At 31.3% G+C, this 12,928-nt stretch overlaps 7 protein-coding genes across 7 annotated transcripts; 3 read left to right on the top strand and 4 right to left on the bottom strand. All coding sequences in view use genetic code 12, as the record gives it.

Moving 5' to 3' along the window:
* The first annotated feature begins 82 nt into the window (after positions 1 to 82).
* RJT21DRAFT_137562 (uncharacterized protein) lies at positions 83 to 963 on the top strand. Its single transcript, XM_064883298.1, has one exon. It carries the CDS (start codon positions 127 to 129, stop codon positions 835 to 837), a length of 711 nt encoding a protein of 236 aa, XP_064741297.1. The 5' UTR covers positions 83 to 126; the 3' UTR covers positions 838 to 963.
* An 83-nt stretch (positions 964 to 1,046) lies between these two features.
* On the top strand, positions 1,047 to 4,371 carry INP51 (phosphoinositide 5-phosphatase). The gene has a single exon (XM_064883144.1). It carries the CDS (start codon positions 1,289 to 1,291, stop codon positions 4,337 to 4,339), a length of 3,051 nt encoding a protein of 1,016 aa, XP_064741296.1. The 5' UTR covers positions 1,047 to 1,288; the 3' UTR covers positions 4,340 to 4,371.
* On the bottom strand, positions 4,372 to 4,795 carry RJT21DRAFT_13262 (uncharacterized protein). The gene has a single exon (XM_064883142.1). The coding sequence runs from the start codon at positions 4,695 to 4,697 to the stop codon at positions 4,404 to 4,406; it is 294 nt and encodes a 97-aa protein (XP_064741295.1). The 5' UTR covers positions 4,698 to 4,795; the 3' UTR covers positions 4,372 to 4,403.
* Position 4,796: 1 nt separating this feature from the next.
* Positions 4,797 to 7,216, bottom strand: LEU42 (Leu42p). Its single transcript, XM_064883148.1, has one exon. The coding sequence runs from the start codon at positions 6,760 to 6,762 to the stop codon at positions 5,026 to 5,028; it is 1,737 nt and encodes a 578-aa protein (XP_064741294.1). The 5' UTR covers positions 6,763 to 7,216; the 3' UTR covers positions 4,797 to 5,025.
* Positions 7,217 to 7,254: 38 nt separating this feature from the next.
* SSO2 (syntaxin) lies at positions 7,255 to 8,901 on the bottom strand. Its single transcript, XM_064883102.1, has one exon. The coding sequence runs from the start codon at positions 8,563 to 8,565 to the stop codon at positions 7,702 to 7,704; it is 864 nt and encodes a 287-aa protein (XP_064741293.1). The 5' UTR covers positions 8,566 to 8,901; the 3' UTR covers positions 7,255 to 7,701.
* Positions 8,902 to 9,634: 733 nt separating this feature from the next.
* On the top strand, positions 9,635 to 10,973 carry IPK2 (inositol polyphosphate multikinase). The gene has a single exon (XM_064883098.1). The coding sequence runs from the start codon at positions 9,824 to 9,826 to the stop codon at positions 10,901 to 10,903; it is 1,080 nt and encodes a 359-aa protein (XP_064741292.1). The 5' UTR covers positions 9,635 to 9,823; the 3' UTR covers positions 10,904 to 10,973.
* Positions 10,700 to 12,892, bottom strand: SUP35 (translation termination factor GTPase eRF3). Its single transcript, XM_064880764.1, has one exon. It carries the CDS (start codon positions 12,772 to 12,774, stop codon positions 11,044 to 11,046), a length of 1,731 nt encoding a protein of 576 aa, XP_064741291.1. The 5' UTR covers positions 12,775 to 12,892; the 3' UTR covers positions 10,700 to 11,043.
* Between the last annotated feature and the right edge of the window lie 36 nt (positions 12,893 to 12,928).

The following is a 12,928-nucleotide window of genomic DNA, read 5'->3' as shown; positions in this document are numbered from 1 at the left end:
CACTATTCCCGACAACCTGTCCACAGTGTCAAATCGAAATTTTTCACTGATAAACTCCATTTTACCATAATTTGTAGCCCTACTGGTCTCTAATTACTTTCCAATTCTGTTTAACTACTGTCAGATATGAAGTTCTCATCATTGTTTGCCACTGCAATTGCTGCAAGTTCAGCTTTGGTATCTGCCTATAAAGAAGATCCTGTTGGAGGAGTTAATACTATTAACTTTTTCGTTGATTATTCCATAAAGGAATTACCTGAAGTTCAAGCTACTGATGTTGCTGATATTCATAATACTGAAACTGTATCTTTATTTTATACTGCTAAGAATGATGAAGATTTCCCAGTTTTAATTATTGGTGTAGGAGGTTCAGTCAATCATCCAGTTACTGGAGATATTGTATCTAATTTTACTGTTGGACAACTTGGACCAATTACTCTTGGACCAGGTGAATCAGAAAGTTTTGAACAAAAAGTTTCTGTCAATTTAGTTCCAGGTAATTATGTCATTAACCCTCAATTATATGTTGCTATTGATGAACAAGTTAGACTTATTCCAATTAGAGGTCAAGTAGTTACTGTTACTGATTTTCCAATTTCTTTCTTTAACCCTCAATTATTATTCTTAGAATTAATTTTGATTGCATCTTTTGGAGGTTTAATCTACTTTGGTTATGAAAGTTACGGTAAACAATATTTTGCTGGTACTAGTCCTGTGGCTGCTGCTAAAATTAAAAAGGCATCATCTCCATCAATTTCAACTGGTGCAGCTAAGCTCGATGAAAGCTGGTTACCAGAAAGTCACTTGAAGCAAAAGAAAGCCAAAAAGGCTAATTAATTTGGTCTGACTAACTAAAAGGGCTAATCCTTATTTCACTTCATTAACATTAACTTTTTTAATTCATCCCTATATGTATTTACTTTAGTTGACTACTACTAATAAACAGTTATATTGTATACTATATTACCTAATTTGGTTACTGCGGCTGTGTACTGCAGACAAGGCCAACTAAAATATAACCATAACATATCTCTATATGCAGGTGAGCTTCCTCCATGTGCAGGAGTTACCCAACTACTAATATCTACTATGCTTTCATCAATATTACGAAATATCCTCCATTAACACTTATAAACATTATACAAACAAGTGATATTTATACATTGGTAAGGTGGTCCTATCGGTAGGCGAAGGTATATCGAATTTTGGTGTGAAATAACGGAAAATTCATCGGGATATTGAGTAGAATATATTCCATTCAGTATATAGCATAGCCCTAACCGACAGTATGGATCAGTCTATAGAACTACATTTTGATGCTGGTACCAGAGCATTTGTACTTCAAAGTAACGGTCATTCACTAATTGTTCGACATCCATTCCCTACATTCACAAATGAATCCAGACATACCATTCATCGACTTGGAGGTAGAAGTTCAAGTTCCAAATCCAAATCCAAATCCAAATCCAATTCTAATTCTAATGCCAATGGTTCAACTCTTTCTAATAAAGTACTAGTGGAATTTGTACGACTGGATTATCTTGATATGGCAAGTTTCATTAATATAACACCTAAACGAAAGAAATTACTTCGATTTTTAGGTTTATTATATATAAAGGGTAATACTTATCTTGGATTTATAACAGGAGAAGAAACTGTTGCTTATTCAATTGGGGATAGAATTATGAGAATTACTAGTGTGGACTTTTATTGTTTGAATAGTGATGAATATGATCATTATCTACAAATTGATGATATGCCTGATCCAACAAGAGAAGGTAATAAACCTCATATATATCCTGCTTCATCAGTTCGAAAATTCTTAATGAGTGGTTCATTTTATTATCTGAAATCTTTTGATATAACTACTCATTTTGGTCATAGATTTACTTATTCTAAAATGAAAACAAGATTAGTTGGTGATAATCCTTATTTTCGAGTATTTATGTGGAATTCATTTATGGTATCTGAATTTATAGATTTTAGAAATCGTTTAACATCTGATGAACAAATTTCATTTGATGTTTGTGGATTTTTAACAACAATAACTAGAGGTTTTGCTCAAACTTTAGATACAACTATTGGAGATTCTCGAGCTCAATTAACTATAATTACAAAACAATCATGTTTTAAAAATGGTCCATTATTTGGAGAATGGGGGTGTGATGAAGATGGAGCTGTATCTAATTTTTCAGAATCAGAAGTCTTGGTTCATACAAACAAATATTGCTTTTCTTATGTAATAATAAGAGGAAATGTCCCAATATATTGGGAACTAGAAAGTAAAATTATGAAGAAGAATATATTATCAAGTAAGAAAGTACTCTTAGGAAGATCATTTGAATCATCTCAATTTGCATTTAAGAAACATTTTGAAGAATTAGAACGTCAATTTGGTCATATTCATATTATAAATGCAATATCTCGAGATCCAAAATCTTATAAGGGAATATTAACTCAAGCTTATGAAGAACATATTAAATTTTTAAATAAATCAAGAGATGATGAAATTAAAGAAGGTATATTAACTGAATCTCAACCAAATAAATTAAGTTATACTTATCTTCCAATAACTACGTCAAATATGAAAAAGTATGGTTATAGTAATCGAACTCAACCAGATATTTATCATGTATTACAAGATTCAATTTATAGATATCAAGCAACAGTATATGATATTGAAGATGGGAAATTTACTAATAAACAATTGGCAGTATTTCGAATAAATTCATTTGATAGTCTTACAAAAGCCAATTATATATCTAAAGTTGTAAGTCAAGAATTAATTCTTTCAGCATTTAGAATTCCTATTGGAGAAGATGTTGTATTTAAACATGCAAAATTATGGGCAAATAATGATGAACAAATATCTAAAATTACTGAAGATTATATTTCAACATCAAATAAATTAAATACTTCAAGATCAATGACAACAAAGGCAGCATCATCAGTTAAATCACAAATAAGTAAGAAATATTTTATGGATATTAAACCAACCACTTCAGGAATGTTAAAATTATTAGGAAAGATGGAAGAACAAATTAATATAAGTATTTTAAATCCAATTCATGATTATGTATCTAAAAAGTTAGCCAAAGAATCTCAATATTATAGTTCAGAAGGTGAAATTAGTTTATTTGCTGCAACATTTAATGTTAATGGTATAAATTATGAAGGAGATTTAAAAGATTGGTTATATCCATCAAATGTTAAAGATCAAGATTATAATTTAGTATTTGTAGGATTTCAAGAAATTGTTCAATTAAATGCATCACAAATGATTAATACTGATGCATCTAATTTAACTTCATGGGAAAGAAATATTTTAAAATGTTTAAATCAATATTCACCCCAAAATTCTAAATATGTATCCATGTGGAATGGACAAATTGGTGGAATTGCTCATTTAGTATTTATTAAAGAATCTGATCTTAATAAAATTAGTTATGTAGAAGGTTCACTTAAAAAGACAGGATTTGGAGGTATAAGTGCTAATAAAGGTGCAACAGCTGTAAGTTTTAAATATGGTACAACTAGTTTTTGTTTTGTAACTTCTCATCTTGCAGCTGGATTTAATAATGTTGATGAAAGACATCATAATTATAAAAGTATTATGAAAAATATAACATTTTCAAAAAATCGAAAAATTAGAAATCATGATGTTGTTATATGGTTAGGAGATTTTAATTATAGAATATCTTTACCATATAAAAATGTTATTGAATTAATTGAAGAAAAGAATTATAATAAATTATTTGAATTTGATCAATTAAATTTAGAAATGGCTAATGGAGAAAGTTTCCCATATTTTGCTGAACTGGAAATTAATTTTCCTCCAACTTACAAATTTAATAATGGATCTCATGAATATGATACCAGTGAAAAGCAAAGAGTACCTGCTTGGACAGATAGAATCTTATATTTATCTCGAGTTGTTAAACCAATTAATTATGGATGTGTAAGAGATATAATGTTTTCTGATCATCGACCTGTTTATGGACAATTTAAGATAAAAGTAACAACAATTGATAAACAAAAAATGTCAGAATTAAGTTCGAAATTTTATGCTGAATATAAAAAGGAACCAGGAAATGAAAAATTCATTTTTGGATCGGATTTTTCATTTTTATTAGATGATGATCGTCAAGCATTACCAGCTCCAAGTTCAGAAATTAATAAATGGTGGTTAGAAGGAGGGAAATCAGCTAAAATAAATATTCCAGAACTCAATAATGATGAACTTGAACCGGATAAACATCATGTTATAAACCCTCGATTACCTATTAACCCTTTTGAACCCACAAATGAACCGGAAGTCATTCTCAAAAAGCTATATTAGACAGACTTAGATTAGATAAAAAGTTTATATCACGAATAAAATCAATACCGTAGTATACTCACTTCTACTGAGACTTGTCCTGTTTATCAGTTTCTGTTTTAGTTTCTGTTTCTGTTTCAGCATCTCCAGCATCAGATTTAGTTGCAGCTTCAACTTGCTTACTCTCAAGTTCGGCCTCTGCATCCGCAAGCAATTGATCCATCTTGGCTTCTAAAGCATCCAACATCTTTTCTAATCCCAGAGCTCGTTGCTCGCCCTCGGTAAGATGCTTGTATAACTCTGCTATACTAGCAGGATCTCTATCTTGAGTCATTTCTATTAAGCTTATTGCATTAACTAGAAGGGTGGTGGTTGACATAGTTTGTCGGTCGGTTTTCAGTACTCATATCGCACCGACCGCGCTCGGATCGAATATCGAATATTCGCATATCGAATATCGAATATCGAATCGAATATCGAATCTCAACGAAAGGTTACCTTTTCATATATTGGACTATTTACGTATAATAATGATAGAAAGAGAATTGAAAGCTTAGGGAGATAAGCACAACATAACCATTATGAATGTTTTTCAGTTGTAGAGAATGTATGTATGTATGTTTGTTAATTTTTATGTTTCCAGACAATAAATAAAAGAATAGAGAACTAGTATAAAACTAGATAATAAATTGACCTCATGAGATTGATTAGATATCACCATTTCTGTGAAGACCATTAAGAATAGATATTAATGATAAGAAAGATGCTTGTGAAACATCTTCATGGACACCAACACCCCATCTAGTCTTATTATTAGATAAAGTTACTTCAATATAAGTAGCAGCTTTAGCACTTGATTCAACCCCTAAAGAATGTTCATGATAATGTTTAACATTAAGATTAATATTCAAATATTTAGAAAGTGCATCATTAAAAGCAGAAAGTTGACCATTACCTTTACCTTCAATCTTAACAATTTCATCCTTAATTTGAATTTCGGCATTAATTTGTTTAGTACCTTTAGATGGAGTTGAAATAGAATAATCAATTAATTTATAAGTTTGACCTTCAACTTTATCATCTCCTTGATAATCAATAAAGTATTCTTTTATAAATAAATCACATAATTCTTCATTAGTTAATTCTTGTCCCTTCACTTCAGCACGTTCTTGAACAACTTTTGAATAAGCAACTTGTAAACCTCTTGGTAAATCTAATTCCAAATTTCTTAAAATAACCCAAGCTGATCCACCTTTACCAGATTGTGAATTAACTCTAATAATAGCTTCATAAGTTCTACCAATATCGGCAGGATCCAATGGTAAATATGGCATTTCCCAATGAACATGAGATTTCTTTTGTTCCTTAGCTTCAAGAAGTTTCTTTTCATGAGCTGAAAATCCTTTCTTAATTGCATCTTGATGTGATCCACTAAATGCACAAACCACAAGTGATCCACCATAAGGAGCTCTTGCATGAACTGGGATTTTATTACATTTTTCTACCACATCAATAACTGAATTTATATCAGAAAAATCTAATTTTGGAGTTACACCTTGAGTGTATAAATTAAGAGCTAAAGTTACTAAATCAACATTACCAGTTCTTTCACCATTACCAAATAAACAACCTTCAACTCTATCAGCACCAGCCAATTGAGCTAATTCTGCAGCTGCAACACTACAACCTCTATCATTATGAGGATGTAAAGATATACATATCTTTTCACGTTCAGAAATATTAGTAGCAAAATATTCAACTTGATCAGCATAAATATTTGGAGTAGCCATTTCAACAGTTGCAGGTAAATTAAATATAATTTTATGATCTTCAGTTGGTTCCCAAGCATTTTTAACAGCTTCACATACTTCAATAGCATAATCTGAATTAGTATCAGAAAAGGTTTCTGGAGAAAATTCAAAATCCCAAATAGTACCTTGTTGAGTTGGATCATCTTTAGTTAAAGATCTAACTAATTCAGTACATTTTACAGCTAAAGCTTTTGATTCTTCCTTTGTTAAACCAAATACGACATTTCTAAAACAATCAGAAGTAGCTAAATATATATGAACAGTAGCTCTTTTAGCTCCACGAAGTGATTCAACCGTTCTTTTAATTAATTCAGGACGACATGGAGAAAGAACTTGAATTGAAACATCATCAGGAGCAGTTTCTACTGCAAATCTAGTGAAATCAAAATCAACTTGAGAAGCAGATGGGAATGCTACTTCGATTTCTTTAAATCCAACTTCAACTAATTTAGCAAAATAAAGTTTCTTTTCGGAGATGGACATTGGATCAGGTAATGATTGATTCCCATCACGTAAATCTGTTGATAACCATCTTGGAGCTTTAGTCAAAGTACGGGAAGGCCATTGACGGTTAGGAAGATTCACTTGAGGAAATGCTCTGTATTTAACAGAAGGATCTTTTAACATAGGCATATTTAATTTAAGTTATTTCGGACTTGTAATTGTATTAATCGCAGTACTTAACTTAAAGTATTGGATTCAATAATAGATTTACTAAAGATTATACACACGGATGTAACACACACTTTATATATAAGTATATATATATTGTAAACTCTGACGATAGTCACAAAACCAATATCTAACCAGTTACAGTATCAAAAGTGATTGTGACTAATTGTCATAGTTAACTGAAAAATTTTTGTTCCCCAGATATTGGAAAGGCCTGCACAGGGCCACATTTTTCAATTTGCAGCGCACTGTCATTGTCGTTGCTCATCCCGAATAGTGAGACGACTTCTTGGTCTTATATATAGCGGCAAGGAGTTTCGGTTAGTGGCGGACGTGCACTTCCGGCACCGGCCAGACGGACTAGCGGGTCCAGTTGAGAATTTTTTTGTTTAACTAGTAATTATATAAGTCATTGATTGATTATACGTTTAAATCACTTATGTATGTGTCATACTATGAGACCCTTTCTTTTCATGGCTGTAGACGGATCTTAGCGGACTTTTAGTAATATTGTTTTGTATTGTATTGTTTTGTATTATTTTGTTTTGTTTATATTGTTCTACAGTAGGTTGCAAAATTATTCTAGAGAGAGAGATACTTGTAATTCTTTTATAATAGTTATTATATATTAATTGGAGTGACAATGATATTATGATAAAAGAAACAGGGTCTTTATTGTATAATGGTAATTGAAAATAAAAAGGTATATATCAATAGTAAATAGAAGAAAGGAAGAAAAGAAAAGAAAAGTAAAGAAATACTAATAAGATAAATATAGTATAGGAAAAGTAGTGAAACATAAATTAAAAGTAATAGTAATGTAATAATGTAATGGCAAATATGACATGAATATGGATAAAAAGTTGATAACAATACATAAATTTGGAATTAATCTTATTACTAATTGTGAAGACCAAAGTAAAGACCTAAAATAAGAGCAAGAATGACAATAATAAGAGTGACAATAATAGCACACCAAATCTTCTTCTTTCTAGCAGCTCTAGCAGATTTAACAGCCTTTTCAGTATGACCTAATCCACCTTCAATATCATGTTGAGCTTGATGAACAGTTTCATCAATTTGTTGAATTTGTTGATCTTGTTCTACAACTAATTCTTCCATATCATGAACTAATTGAGTTAATTCAGCCATTGTCTTTTCTAATTTTAATAATTCTTGATGTCTAACTTGAACTTCATTTAATACAACACGAGCTTCACCTCTTCTATTAGATTGTAAAAGAGCTTGTTGGAAATATTGTTGAGGATCTCCACTTTCAACAACTTGTTGAATTTCTTGTTCGGATGCTTCAGGTCTGATAATTCTATATTGTCTTTCACTTTGAACTTTACTTTGTTCTTTATGTTTAGATTCAATTAATCTATAGTTTTGAATCAATTCTAAGAATCTTCTTTTAGTAACTTCAGCTTGTTCTTGTTTAGTTCTATCATGATCTTTAACAGCTTGAGTTTGAACTTGTTTAATTCTTTCCTTTAAATTTGCTTGTAAAGTAGTGGCTTCATTAACTAGATTATCAATTTGTTGAGTATTATATTCAGTATCAGCTTCATTTAAATCAACTTCATTAATTAAATTTTGTTGCTTTTTATCAATTAATCCAATTAAATTAGAATATTGATCTAATGAACTATTTATATCATGAATTTCATTCATAAATGTTCCTAAATCATCAGATCCTGAAGAATATTTATTATAGTTACTTAACTCATAAGAGTTATTGTTATAGTATGGATTGTTACTCATTGTAATAGTAATGCTTTAAATGCTCTGTTTAATATTATGGGAGAATTGAATTGAGTGTCTTGTCTAGTCTTTAGATTAGTTTAAGACGGCGGGAAATTACTAGTCTTTAATGGTAAAACAAAGGAGTGAAGGAAACCAAATAAAACTTATATAATTAAGATTATTTGATTGTATAAATATATGAATGACTTATTTGTTCACTATATAACTAATTATGATTAATAGTCAATGCAGTGAAATAAAATTATTAGTCGTAATCAAGAATGTCTGAGTACTGAGTACTGATATTGCTCGTTTAGTGCGGGACGGAATGGAATGGATGGGAATAACTTAACAGTATATAACTCAAACAGTTAGAGAAAACAGATCCAGTACGTATTCAATGGATTGAACTAACTATGACACACTGATTTTCACTGAACAAGATGAGAATGAGAATGAGAATGAGAATTAGAATAAACACGATAGTAAAACTTTTGAACTAAGGCACTTTTCGCTTTTTCGTTTTTCGTCTTTCTTTCGTTTGTTTTTTTTCGGTGAAAAATGGGTACAAAAAAAAGATTGTATGGGTAATGCGTGTTAGAGGGTTAAATGTCGTGTATGCTGATGGCTGAGTTGGGTTAACTTCTATAGAATATATAGGATAAATAGGAGAGTATATGAGTCGAATGTTAGGTACGGTGCTGTCTAGAGATGTTCAGCTGAATACGATGACTGTGACTGTGACTGTGACTGTTTTTTTTTTGGTTATTCTTACTGCTATTATGGCTGTGAATGACAGGCCTGACAATTTCCCGTTTAATCCTAATTAAAATAAAGCCTAATTGTGCCCAGGCCATAGCCCCAAGAAAATGCGCACCCACGCCGCCGCCGTGCAGCATCAAGTCATGTCACACAGGAGTCAATACATAGTAAATTTAAATCTAAATCTACTAAATGTCATGTCAAACGTGTCATTTGAAGGCTATATACTATTAGGTAATAAATGTCTGTCTGTATTTTATAATTACAGTTTCTTTAAATCATAATCTGCTCAGAAAACTCTTGTAGATCATTACCTAAATGTTCAGATCATTGCCTAAACCAGCATACACTACTGTATACTATCTCTTGTCGCATTTTTTTTCTGCTGTGTCATTTGTCGCGAATACTTTGAGACACTAGAAACTCACACTTGGTATAATACACGACAAAGCTCAGTATGGAATATTAATCTGATCAATGGCTGTAAAAATAGGCTCTGTACCGGCATTATCCAATGAATTATATACTGCCAACTCATCAGGCAGCTGGACATGAAGGCTACTTCACTCCTGAAGATGGCTCACTATTCATAAAGGCCACTGACCAGCAAGAAATTGACTTTTATACTCAAGTACAAGCCCATGATGATGAACAAGATGATGAACAAGATGATTCATACTTGGGCTCAAAGCTTTCAGATTGGATGCCTCTATATATGGGAACATTGACTAGTGGAGATATCACTAAATCAAACACATCAGCAACCACTAACAATAACAATAACAATAACAATAATAATAAAAAGTATATTGTCTTACAGAACCTCTACCAGGGCTTTAAACGTCCCAGCATTCTAGATATAAAGCTCGGAGCTTTATTGACTGATCCAGATTCCACACTGCCTGATAAAATTGCTAGATTAAAAGAAGTTAGTCAGTCAAGTACAAGTGGATCTTTACATTTTAGAATTTGTGGAATGGACGTTTACAATGGTAATAATACTAAACTACCTACTGATATATTTCCTAATATGAATAAAGATGCATTGGAAATAAAGAAAGATAATGAATATATATTTTTCAATAAGCTTTATGGCCGATCATTAACAACCGATACTATAAATGAAGGAATCTTACTCTATTTCAAGCATAACTTTGCCGAACAACAATTGGGATCTAGAATTATTCGGAGATTATTAAGTACATTCCTTAAACGATTACAATTACTATACAATTGTATTCTTGATTATGAAATCAGGATATACAGTGGATCACTCTTATTTATATATGAGAGTGACTTATCAATGTATGGAGAAGGTATACTTGACGATGATGAAAAGTACGATGAACTTGATCCTCTTGTTCAGGAACCCATCATTGAAGTTGATGATGATGATGATGAAGATGAAGATGAATATGAAGATGGAGAAGATACTCAACAATCACTGCAACAATTCACTCCTCTTAGCAGTCTACATTTTATAGACTTTGCCCATGCAAAATTCGTCAAAGGTAAGGGTCATGATGACAATATAATTATTGGGATTGAGAATTTAATCAATATATTTGAACAACTTGTACAAGATTACAAATAATTAAGAAGATTATTAAATGATAACGGATTTTATGATATTCGTATTTACAATTAAAATGAATCAAATGATTAGATAGATAAATAGACATAGAACAAAAAAGGATAAAGAAAAAGTTGGAATGAATAATACTATTGGAATACTTATAATAATTTAGTAATCTTACCAATAGCAATGGTAGTATCTTGATCTCTTAAAGTAAATCTACCTAATTGAGGATAACTAGCATAAGTTTCAGCACAAACAGCTTCATTGGCTTCTAAAACAGCAATAATTTTCATACCTTTCTTAGCAAATGCAGGAGGTTTCTTAGATTTTCTATTAGTACCCTTTTCTAATTTATGCTTTAATTCAATAAATTTAACTTCTTCAATAGCAGTATGTAAATGCATAACACATGAGAACCCATTGGATAAAATCGATTTTAATTCAACAATGGCAATTTGTGCTTCAAATCTAACAACAGTATTAACAGGATTCTTTGGAGATGTTAATACATAACCAGTTTGAATATCTTCTTCTTCAACTCCTTTAAGTCTTAATCTAACTTGTTCACCACAAAAGGCTGAATCACATTCTTGTTCAGTTTCATTATAAACAGTTAAAACTTCAACATTGGTCTTATTTGGCATAATAATTAAACTACCACCCTTTTTAATATGACCAGATTCAATTTTACCTTCAACAACTGTACCTAAATCTTTCATTTTACCAGCAATTGGTAACATAAATGGAGCATTAATTTTTCTATTAACAGTTTCCATATTATCTAAGAATTCTAATAAAGTTGGACCTTTATACCATGGACATTCAGTTGAATTAACTTGTTCCTTTAATCCAGCTCCGGTATAACCAGATACTGGCATACAAATAATATCTTCTTTAGCATAACCAATACCTCTTAAGAAAGTAGAAAGTTTAGTAATACATTCATTATAACGTTCTTGAGACCATGAAACTGTTGGATCATCCATCTTATTAACAACAACTACAATCTTATTAACTCCTTGAGTTTTAGCTAATAAAGCATGTTCTCTTGTTTGACCACCTTTTTCAAATCCAGTTTCATATTCACCTTTTCTGGCTGATATAACTAAAATACCAACATCAGCTTGTGAAGCTCCACCAATCATTTCAGAAACATACATTTTATGACCTGGTGCATCTAAAATAGTATATTTTCTCTTTTCAGTTTCAAAATAAGCTTTACCAACTTCAATGGTTTTACCATCATTTCTTTCTTCTTTGTTAGTATCCATAACCCAAGAAAGATACCAACCTTGTCTACCAGCATCTTTTGCTTCTCTTTCATATTTTTCAATAGTACGTTTATCAACAGATCCAGTTAAATATAAAAGGTTACCTCCCATAGTTGATTTACCAGCATCGACATGTCCCATAAAAATAATTGAAAGATGTTCTTTACCACCAAATAAATCTTTAACAACTTCTTCGTCAATTTCTTCTTCTGGAACTTCAACACTTGGAGTTGGAGCCTTTTTAATTGAGCTTGAGGCAGAAACTGGAACTGATGATGGTTTAGATTGAGCAACTGGTGTAGATTCTTTCTTTGGTTCTTCTTCTACTACTTTTTCAACTGGTGCTTCTTCTTTTACTTCTTCTTTCTTTGGTTCTTCAACTGGAGTTTCAACTGGTACAGGAGTAGCTTCTTTAGTTGATTCAGTAGTTTCTGAAGTTGAAGTTGGAGCTGGAGCTGGAGATGCCTCTTTAGATGCAGGGGTCTCTTTCTTAGCTGGAGCATTAGCAAGTTTAATAGTACTAGATGGAGCTAATTTCAAAGTCTTCTTTGGTTTGGCGGAATTTAATGAAGCTTGAGCAGCAGCCTTTTGCTTTTCAAAATCAGCTAACGACATACCTTGAGAACCAGCTGGAGCTCCAGCACCAGAATCTTGATCATCAGTTGAATAATTGTTTCTGTTATTATAGTTTTGATATCCTCCTCTGTTATTATAGTTTTGGTATCCTCCTCTATTGTTATAGTTTTGGTATCCTCCTCTATTATTGTTA

The sequence above is a fragment of the Scheffersomyces amazonensis genome, assembly GCF_036850825.1.
Source record: "Scheffersomyces amazonensis strain UFMG-HMD-26.3 chromosome Unknown RJT21scaffold_1, whole genome shotgun sequence".
NCBI classification, from domain to species: Eukaryota; Fungi; Ascomycota; class Pichiomycetes; order Serinales; family Debaryomycetaceae; genus Scheffersomyces; species Scheffersomyces amazonensis.
The sequence above is the reverse complement of the archived record's forward strand: the minus strand, read 5'-3'. Positions and strand labels throughout refer to the sequence as shown.